Below are 11,492 nucleotides of genomic sequence, written 5' to 3' on the forward strand. Positions count from 1 at the left end.
ACATGCTCAGGCGGGGCAAACCAAGCTAATGTGTAAAAGCAAACCATGGGTCAGTGATGCAGTCGTAGCGCTCTATAGTTCTGCAGCAGCAGCAGCAGCAGCAGCAGCAACAGCAGCAGCAGCAACAGAAGAAGCAGCAGCAGCAGCAGAGAGAGAGACATTAACTGTGGAGCAGTGATGAGCCTCCACACAAAGATTCAGAGAAACTTTAATACTTACTAAACTCATATCTGAATAGAACATAGGTTATATTTTTGGCACCTTGGGAAATAGATATTTTATCACATTTTAATGGTATGGTTCATTTTTTTATATATGAGGAATCTGCTGCTGAGAACCAGCTTGAGACCTGGACCCTCGCTCTCTCTGGAAACACGGCTGCCAGCAGGGACACGAGGAGAACCAGATTTGAGTCCTTTAACAGACGGCTCAGGCTGTAGCTCACAGCGAGGCGGCTGCTGGATCTCATCCCGGTCCGAGTCGTTGTGTTTGCATGTTCTCCTCCACACGTTCTCCTGAATCAATGCTTGTTGTTCTCTATAGGTTTACCCTGCGAGTGACTGGCGAGGTGCAGGTTTACACCAGACACCAACTTCAGTTCCCATTTGGAAAAAAAACATTTCACTTATTTTTCAGATTATTAAAATGATCAATAATAATAATAATAATAATAATAATTCAGATTATTATTATTAAGTTACACAATGTAGGATTTACTGTCTGGTTCCCCACACAGTGAAACAAGACTTCCAATGCACAACAACCAGATACGGTTATATGTTACATGTTATATCATTTTATACTAATATGAAGTTTTATATTTCAAGATATTAGAGAACTGACGAGAAAAGCAATAGTGTTTTAGTTCCAGCTTATTTAACGTGTTGCTCATTGTATGAACAAGTTGACGTCAATTACACTGCAGCCATGTTTTCAGTGAGAGCGAGTGTTTCAATGATCTATCATTTTTGACCTGGTGGGGACTCAAACCGACAACCCTCTGGTTACAAGCCAAGTTCCCTTTCCACTTGGCAGCGGAGACAGTTAGTGTTACTGAATGATGTTATTGATGACACTCAGACTCTTGAGCCCCTGAGGGGAGGGGGGAGCAGAGGAGTTTGCTTTTGGATAACATTCAATAATATTCAGTTTTATCTGTGTTCAGTTTGAGAACATTAAATTGGAAGAGAACCAGGAATTGAGTTCATTGAGACAGTTGGAGAGGGCGGAATGTAGGAGGCTTGAATATCAATACCACACCTCAACACACCGCACGGATGCACTGATGAGCACAAGTTCTATGCACACAACTGTCTCAATATCTCACACAACCACGCTTCAATAAAACCTGAACTATCCCTTTACTGCAGTCGTTCAGTGTAGACAACACAGACAGGCTCTGGTGTTCAGACTCGGTGATTGGCTGTTGCAGTGAGTTAGGAAAGTGAAGACTCTTCCAGTCTGAGTGTCTGTGTGTCCTTCAGCCAGACTCTGAAGCTTAACTGAAGCCTCTGAGTGTGTGTGTGTGTGTGTGTGTCCGTGTGTGTGTGTGTGAGAGTGTGTGAGTGAGTGAGTGAGTGAGTGAGTGTGAACGATGACAGTGGAAGACTTGGATCAGTCAGAGATTGAAAAGTGTCACACCCCCATGTTACAGAAGTCTGTATATTTGTCTCATATTTCTTATTCATGTTTTGTTCAGAAAGTCAAATATCAACATGACTGCAAATGGATCTAGTATTCAGATATTCATGTTCAGGGTAAATTAGAATGACTCTGATGATCCCATGATATTTAACGCTGCGTCATCATCATCATCATCATCATCATCATCATCATCACATCCACATGACATCACCAGTGGCCTCAGCTGAACCGTGTTCCCCACAGAAGCACCGCGTGCACCACCGCGCGCAGGCACAGCCTCACAAAGCTGCCAGTGATGTTGAAGAGTATGAGTCATTACACTAGAAATACGTCTTGGTTTAGCTTTCAAAATTTGCATTATGAATTTTAAATTGGTCCCAGAATTGAATTAGTGAGCTCTTCTTTATTTTATTCTATTATTTATTGAATCAGCAAGTTACTCAGGAGATGAATGTCTTAAGACGTCAGGATCACATGTTTCACCATGTCATCACCACACTGATGCATGCATGTGAGCATTTCTGATGGAGGGAGGGATGGAGGGAGAGAAGGAGGGAAGGAGGGAAGGAGGGATGGAGGGAAGGAGGGATGGGTTAGGGTTAATGGAATTTGCTAAGATCTGTATTTCCACAGTATTACACATAAACACACACAGTCACATAACCTGGGGGGCAATGAGTGTCTAGCCGGTCAAGAGGGGGCGATGTAGAGAAAGTAGTAGTAGTTCAGTAGTTATAAATTATAACACAATAGATATAAAATCCTATATTTTATTAAAATAAAGTCAACAATAATATTGACAACTGTAATTAAAACATCAAACAAGCTTATATAAACAGTAATATTTGATAATGCTAGAATTATTAACAAATGTGTTATTTTTACTGTTAAATATATTCATTATTCTATCAACTTTAACGCTGTGTTTAAAGGGCTGTAAATGTACATTTGTGAAATACACTAAATATTAGGGCTGCAACTAACAATTCTTTTATTGACTTTTTTATTTTTTATTTGAATTGAATAATGGTTCATGTGTTCATCAGTGTTTGTCAAACCTGGAATGATGATGTTCTCAGATGTCTGGTTTTTGTCATGTACAGTAATTACAGTTATAATGTTTACAAATATAATGTTTGCAGGAGAGAAGCAGCGTCATGTTTGTATGTTGTGTGTCATGTGACCTGTATGTGGAGTACACAGCAGCTGTGCTGTGGTCTGTCTGTCTGCCTGTCTGTCTGTCTGTCTGCCTGCCTGCCTGTCTGTCTGCCTGCAGACCTGCTCCACCATTCAATCTTCATTTCCTCGTGCCTGACACAATTATTCTCATTTGTGAAGGAGTTGTGCAGGAACCGCCTCCACATCAGCAGCTCAGTGACTCAGTGACCCGAGCTGCTTGAAGCGTGTTACTGTGTGTTTTTGCCTTTTAATAAGAGCGGTTTATAAACATGTGACGACGTGGTGATCTACACTCGACGTGCCCACAGGGATTCTGGTGCAGAGCGGGAAGTCTCAGAGATGTGTGCATGTTACACACTGTATTTACCTCCATGACTGATCGAGTATATGTGGGTCACGCTGCTGCTGCTGCTGCTGCTGCTGCTGCTGCTGCTGCTGCTGCTGCTGCTGAGGGCATTATGGTGCAATAAAGCACAATCTAAGCATTTCTCCATCAGTTGAGTTTAAGTGTCTCCGTGTGTTTTCACCTCTTTTGTACATGATAGAGTTGTAATCCCTGAGAATTAAAGTGATAGTTCAGGATCTTTTGAAGTGAGGTTGTATGAGGTATTGACACAGTCAGCTGACCCTGCTTTGTATGAATGGCTGCCAGTGGCGACGCGTGGTAAAGCAGGCACTCCAGGCACTTAACAAAAGGATAAAAATAGAGACGCACCCAAAACTGAAACCACTGAAACATTTTGTCCAAAAGACTTTTATCACTGAAGCAAAACAACGAAACAGGATGTTGTGATGACGCATGCAAAACCTGTGGCCAGCACGCGTCTGTCCAAGATCAGTTTGAATACCAATAAAAAGGTTCCAACTAGATGTGAGTACATGGTGGAACAGCTGCTTACAGCGCAGATTATGAACTCCTGAACACTGTTGTTTTCTTTCTTCACACAACACAGTAAATATCACACACATCACTTCAGATGACATTGTTTGTTTTTGGTGTCACCTAGCCCCGCCCCCATGTCGTCATCTTATCATATTGCGATTGGACGGGTATTGTCTGGTGTCGGGTATTGTCTGGTGTGACTGACAGAGATGGACCAGTGACCTCAGTGACCTCAGCGTGAAACATCTGCTCTCGTCACCTTCAGTACAGCTGTGTGGCGTCTTCACTGTTAATGAAGGCAAACGGCATCATTACACATCTGTGACACTCAGAGGGTGGAGCTACAGCAGCACACGCTCTACTTTTAGTCTTGTTAGTTTTAAAGTGAGAGAGTAATGACGGCCATTATTCAGAGCTGTCAGTGTGTCTGTCTGTCCACACGTCTGTCCATCTGTCTGTCTGTCTGTCTGCAGCCAGTGGAGCAGATAAACATGTGCCTCTGTAGAAACACACTGTGAGTGAGAGTGTGAAGTATGAAATACGATGAGGCGTCAATGATCTGTCGGGATAATGGGGTCACTGCAGCAATAAGAAAATAAAACCCTACATAAAGAAGCACAGAGACGGTCGCAGCGTCGCAGCGTCACAGACAGGGAGACATGACACAAACATGGAGTTTACAGCAGGTTTCCATCAAAATACTCAGAAATGTGAGTGTGTTTGTGGAGGAAATGTCAGGGATTCTAAAGCTTAAGACTGAGCTTCTGCACGAGTCCACCACCTTTACTGGAACACAGCGTCTGTTGTCTGTTCATGGTTTAAGCCTCATTTCTACTCCAATCACACGACACAACACAACACAACACAACACAACACCACAACACAAGTGTGTCCAGTCAGTTCTTTTGAGATGTTTGTGCATCTCAAAGAAGAATAACAATATATGGTAAAAACACTTATAAACACTTATTAATCTAATATAATCTACTGTTTTTGATCTGTATTACATGATCTTATAATATACACTTGTTATTAACTTTCATTTCAGATAATACCTGGTTTATTTCTTTGGCTTTTCAATGTTAAATGTACAATGTACATTATTATTTTAAAATACTGTGTATTTTAATGTTGTTCTGCCACAACATGAGTAATAGCTGCAACACATGCTCTCTCTCTCTCTCTCTCTCTCTCTCTCTCTCTCTCTCTCTCTCTCTCTCTCTCTCTCTCTCTCTCTCTCTCTCTCTCTCTCTCTGTCCACACACACACACACACACAAACACACACAGAGTGTCGGAGGCGGAGTCAGAGTCAGAGGCGGAGTCAGCAGAGGGGAGAGCGGAGCCTCCACTGCAGTGAGCAGAGAGCGGCTTCTGTCTGTGCAGCCGCGCGGTCATGAGCCGGTCAGCGGCAGTCGGTAGCGCCGGAGAGGAGGAGGAGGAGGCTGGTTAAAGACAGACAGACAGACAGACAGACAGGCAGGCAGGCAGGCAGACAGACAGGCAGACAGAGGGACAGAGGGGGAAGACACGGCTCGGTTGTAATTAAATGTCTCTCGCTCTCGTTCGTCTGCATCATGCTGTACTTCCAGCTGGTGATCATGGCCGGGACCGTCATGCTGGCGTACTACTTCGAGTACACGGACACGTTCAGCGTGCACGTGCAAGGATTCTTCTGCTACGACACGGCGTTCACCAAACCTTACCTGGGACCCGAGGACAGCAGCGCCGTCCCGCCCGTGCTGCTCTACGCTGTGGTGGCCGGTCTGCCCACGCTGCTGGTGAGTAACACCGGCACCAACACCAACACTAACACCAGAACCAGCACCAGAACCAACACTAACACCAGAAACCAGCACCAGAACCAACACTAACACCAGAACCAGCACCAGAACCAACACTAACACCAGAACCAGCACCAGAACCAACACTAACACCAGAACCAACACTAACACCAGAACCAACACTAACACTAACACTAACACCAGAACCAGCACCAGAACCAACACTAACACCAGAACCAGCACCAGAACCAACACTAACACCAGAACCAACATTAACACCAGAACCAGCACCAGAACCAACACTAACACCAGAACCAGCACCTGCACCAACACTAACACCAGAACCAGTACACTGGTGATCAGTGACCACACACACACACACACATAATCAGACTAGAATAAACCAAACTTCCGTTTTATTCTTCATTCTTCGCTGGACTGTTAACAGTTTTACTAATCTACATTATTTAATGAAATATGCTTATTTATGCAAGTTTACATTCATAAATTCTGCTCATTCACTGTAGCGTTATTATGTTATAAAATAAAGTTTTAAATCAATGGGTTTAATATGCATTTTAAATAGATTGTTATTTAACGTGTATGTAAATGCAGTGCAGACACAAACCGTACGTGCTAAGCAGTTCTGTGTATTATTCCTTTATCCATTAAAACATGTTATTTAGTTCTTTTAATAGTAATATTTTCCCAGATAGAGCGGCTAAAGGCTAAATAATCAGCTGTGATGAGCGTTATCAAACAGGAACAGTTAGTGGGTGTTTTTTTATTATGAAATATCTTCTGCGTTCTTTGCTTCACATGACAAACAAACAAACAAACAAACAAACAAATAAATAAATAAGTAGACATATTTAATGACATCATCATTTGAAGGTTTGGGAACAGCAGTGGACGTTTTCGATGATGATGAAGATGGTGTGTGTTTGCAGCTGTTGCTGTTTCTTCCTCTGAGCTCAGAAAACTGTCACGTCACACACGGTCGTATCATCAAGTGTCTGTGATGACGTTTCCTGCTTTAGAAGCTCATCATCATAGTGAATGAATCAGTGAGATACATACTAAGGAAAATAAGTATATATGTACTTTGTTTATTTCTCCCTCTGTTTTTAATGATGCGTCAGGTTTTAGATGATTTGCATAATTAGTTCTGTGAAAATCTCTTTTATAAACCAGTGAAATTGGAATGGAAACTAAAAGTTAATGAATTGAATGGAAACTTCCATAGTATGATCATAGGGACCCTGTGAATCACAAGGTCTGTGCAGTTGTTGCTGATCAGTGACATTTGGAGATTGTATATCAGTGATGATGAGAGTGCATCGACACAGTCGTGATGTTTTTCTGACTGCTAACACGAGCTAATGCTAACTTGTGTTTACCATGTTGAGTCACATGATGTTCAATTAATCACACACTGTGTGTCTTTAATGTGGGAGCACATCAAGATATCACATCACCTCACATCAGAGAGGAGGCCCAACCCCTGTCTGTCTCTCTGTGTGTCTGTCTCTCTGTGTGTCTGTCTCTCTGTCTGCTGCTGATGCTGCTGCCACGTCAGTGTGAGTGATGCCTTTCCCTGTGTGTGTGTGTGTGTGTGTGTGTGTGTAAACTTGTAATGTCACTCAGTGGCTGTAGAACATTTGATTTATTAACGCTACGCAGGCGTGATGCTGTGATTGAATGATTTGAATCTACAGTACAGTAAGTGTTAGTGTAGAGAATAATAATTATATATATATATATAATTACATCATGTTCTGTCCAGCTCTTGCGTTTCCTATGAATGAACTGGACATTTACATCCCATAAAACACAAAGCTAAAGCTCATGTTTAGCAATAACTTATTATAGGTTATTACAGGTTCCAACAGTGATGGACGTTAAACTAAACTAACTTGTAACCTAGAGAACGTTAGTCAAACAACAGCAGCAACAGTCACATGATGCCACAGCGACTTACAGCCATCACAGCTGTGGAGTCTGCCCTCTGGTGGTGAGTTGAGAAGTACACTCTGCCCCACAGTTATGGTAAAGAAGAGAAATATCTTTTAGTATTGATATGGAAAATCAATCCTTACTGATATCTGATCTTTGCTAAAACATAGCAGAGTCTGAAGTGGACACTGCAGTGACCTCTCTCCCTCCCTCTCTCCCTCCCTCCCTCCCTCCCTCCCTCTTTCCCTCCCTCCCTCATCATAACTGTAATAAGTGCCTGCGTGTTTCCTCAGTGACTGATGCTTGGCGCTCGTTTCACTTGCTTTTCATTAGCTCTATTGTGCAGTGAACTTCTAAATGTCTCCTAAATCTCGAGCTCTTAAAAAGCAGCAGCACACAGTGACGTGTGACTTCTTCTTCTTCAGTTAAAAATCATCCTTAGAAAAAGATCTTGATGTTATAGAAGTTGAAGGTACAAGGAACAGTCATTGTGTGTGTGTGTGTGGGTGATGAAGCAGAGCATTCTGGGACATGAGCACTAACCTTTGTTTGGAATGGAAAGGTCACAGTGTATAGTGAATAGTTTTGTTTTTGGATGAATTCAACGTCCATGGCTCTGTTTTCTTTCAGCCGCGCTGATGAAACATTTCCTATTTGCTTCTCTTGTGATTTTCACCTCTGACAGAAAATGTCAGGGTGTGCTGAGGGTTTTAGAGAAACCTGACGACTGACGGCGGTTATTCAAAAGTATGCTTCAGCTTTTTGGAAGTGTACATTCTGCAGGTTCTTAGTGGAACTGTGAGGCTGTGGACACAGGTACTGACACGTGTGTCAGTACCTGAGTGTGGACGTCTGCTCTGTGCTTTCAGGATAAAAAGATGAGAAATGGGTTTGTTTTTCACAGTCAGGTGAGATTGAAGCTCCTGGTCGCTGATGGATGCATCTTTGCAGTCTGTGAACACACTTGTTGCTCAGTCATTCACACTAAAGACGTCACTTTAATAAGAATGAGATTTGTTGAGTTAGCAGATGGCCGGAGGGAGCAGTTACATAATCCAGTTAATTTATGCAGATCTTCATAAGTCACTGCAGAGAAACAGAAGAGTCACAGCAGTTCATCTCTCACACACACACACACACACGCTGTCACTGAGTGGGCTTTGTGAACTTGAAGAGGAAGCGACAGTGTTTCCTTGTTTCTCCTGCGGCTGAAGTGGTCGTAGGCTTTAAGTTTTAAAAAGGTTCGTGTTTATTTTAATGGGATGTGCTTCATACCCATTGCACTCTCCTATGTTGATGTTCCATTCATTAACAAATAAATGAACCTTTAAATAACAAGGACTGTTTGCTGGGACTGTGAAGACCTGGTTATCAGTATCTGTTGAAATTGTTCGTATGTGTAGAAGACAGAAGGTTTTCACTGTTCACTACACTTTTCTTTCCAAGAATAAAAGTGCCATAAAGATGGATGTGCGTGTGCACGACGCCTCAGTCACTGAGAGGAAAACTCGTCATGTAACACATGAATATTTGACCATTTACTTACAAATGATTCATGCAACAAAGACGTTCTGAAGACGTTGTTCTGAACGTCCTGATACCTGGACGGAGCTGACATGAGAGCTTCTTTCTCAGTCCTTTCAGACTTCAGGCTCCTGTTGGACTTTCACGATGTTCTCAGCATGAGCAGCATGGCGTCACGCTTCATCCCGTGTTCCATTCCAACACGACAAGACAAGACAAGGATCATCCTGATCATCCTGATCATCAGGACAAGGATCATCCTGATCATCCTGATCATCAGGACAAGGATCATCTTGATCATCCTGATCATCAGGACAAGGATCATCGTGATCATCCTGATCATCAGGACAAGGATCATCGTGATCATCAGGACAAGGATCATCCTGATCATCCTGATCATCAGGACAAGGATCATCGTGATCATCAGGACAATGGACCTTTCATGAAATTGTCTTCCTGTAGCCAGACAGTGTTGCCAGGTTCTTGTGGTGTGGAGGTAGATGTGATGAGGTTTTCAGTGCAGTCACAGCACTTCTGTGTGCTTCACTGTTGTCATCATTCCAGTAAGGAGCTCAGTGACTTTGCTCACCTTGTGAGAACTTGGCTGAAATCTTTGCCAAGTCTGCACCTAATTACAGAATGAAGAGAAGTTTCAGTTCAGGGAGGGTTGGGTTCAGGTCCTGGTGCAGAAATGGACTCAGAGCCACTTCAGGTGATTGCGGCGTTTGTCTGGCAGTTGTGTGGAGACGGTGGAGACGGTGGAGACGGTGGAGACAGTGGGTCCACCCTCAGACACAGATACATTTGTTTAGCTCGTTTCTTCCTTTCTTCCTACACTGTGCTTCATTCTTCTACTTTCTTTTTGTCTTTGCTTCCTCTCATACTGAAGATTCTCCCTCGGGGAAAACCAAAATCATTCACCCAAACACTCAGGGGTTCAACTCCCTTATTAGCATCTTTAGTTTTCATGACATATTTGGGACAGTAAAATAAGATTTCAGCTGGATTTCACGTCCTCTTTCTGTTCCCTATAATCCACAAATAATCCACACTTATTTATCTGACCCGGGTTTGTGACTCGGTCAGAACAAGGACCGGTCTGCATGGAGTCTGCATGTTCTCTTCCTAAACAGTCCAAAAACATGCAGCTTTGAGGGTTAGTCTGATTGGACACTTTAATTGACCGTAGGTGTAAGAGTGGACAGTTGTTTGTCGGTATGTGGTCTTGTGATGGACGGTCAGCTGGGATTGGCACCAACGCCCCCTGCGTCCCTCATTAACGTCACTGTGAGCACAGGTTGTTTCTGAAGCCATCAAACATCAGCCTGTTCTGACCAGATAGGAATTGAAATTGTAGTTGTTTTCCAGATTAATTTCTATGGTAGAATGGAGTCTGTTGAGATCCCAGTGGTGACGGTGCTGTCATCTCTCCATGTCTGAGGCTGGAAATTATGAATCAGGCTCAAGAAATCCCGCGTCTGACACCGAGTTTGTTAATGACATGTGAAGTAAAGACTTGAGAGGCAAATTGTCTTTTGTGGAGTTTATTCTTTTAAAGAAGGTTTAACGATTATACAGAGTTCAAGCCGTCTGTAAGAGTGTGTGACAGGAACTCAGAAGGAAAACAAAGCTTCTTTATTGTGCTCACGGTTATCCAGAAACACAGTTGAGTAGAGCTGCTTCAAACCACTTCTGATATCAAACACTAACTTATGCAGGAAAGTCAAAGTAGAAAGAGTCAATTCTTCACAGTCTTTCGTGAGGCCGCGGGGCCGCGGGTGTCCTTCCTCAACACCACCATCACTCCAACAAGTTGAAGAAGTTGAAGAAGTTGAAGAAGTTGAAGGTGGTGTTTGAGGTTCTTCTTCCATCTCGAAACAAACTAACACGCGCTGTCTTCTCATAGACGGCGCATAGATCCGCTCGCTGATGTCACTGATGTCACTGATGTCATCTACAGCTCTGTCTGTGATCATGTGGCTTTGGAATGATTCGTAACATTTGTTCTAATTGTAACGAGTAACGATGCAGCACATGAAAAATGTATCAGAGTAAAAATATGTAGTGAAGTACAGATCCAGCATTTTAGTACTTAAGTGCAGTAGTGAAGTAGTTAATATGATAATATCTGATAATATGGAACTGTTACTGTATGAGGGTTAAGCTAATAGATTTGTGATTCTATGGTTTCATTCAATGAAGAGCGTGAGAGTCCACAGTGTGTCTGTCGTGTGACTGGCTTCAGTGACGCTCATGTGGAGGATGAAGCAGTAGAAGATGGATGGATGTCACACGTGTGCCTCATAAACCTGAGCATTGAAAAACACAGTGGTTTCATTCCTTGAAAGAGGACAAAACCAATGATGAGTATGAAAATGTAGCCGTTCAAACATGAACATGAACAGAGCAGAAAAGCTGAGGTCACACTCATGTGACATTTGAAAATACATCCTTGTAACATTAGTAATATTCTGGTTATCGTGTCCCATCAGCCCACAGGTGACCCCTGACCCTGCCGTCGCT

At 42.8% G+C, this 11,492-nt stretch overlaps 1 protein-coding gene across 3 annotated transcripts in view; it reads left to right on the top strand.

Moving 5' to 3' along the window:
- LOC131450865 (phospholipid phosphatase-related protein type 5-like) overlaps positions 1 to 11,492 on the top strand; it is a 63,239-nt gene that overhangs the window by 5,833 nt on the left and 45,914 nt on the right. The window contains exon 4 of one of the 3 annotated variants that reach the window (XM_058622260.1): positions 5,298 to 5,486. In XM_058622260.1, the coding sequence (XP_058478243.1) occupies positions 5,298 to 5,486 (189 nt within the window). Of the gene's footprint in view, positions 1 to 5,059; positions 5,487 to 11,492 lie in introns of those variants that run through there. The other 2 variants (XM_058622279.1, XM_058622271.1) reach the window with 2 other exon arrangements.

Source organism: Solea solea, chromosome 1, assembly GCF_958295425.1.
Source record: "Solea solea chromosome 1, fSolSol10.1, whole genome shotgun sequence".
NCBI classification, from domain to species: domain Eukaryota; kingdom Metazoa; phylum Chordata; class Actinopteri; order Pleuronectiformes; family Soleidae; genus Solea; species Solea solea.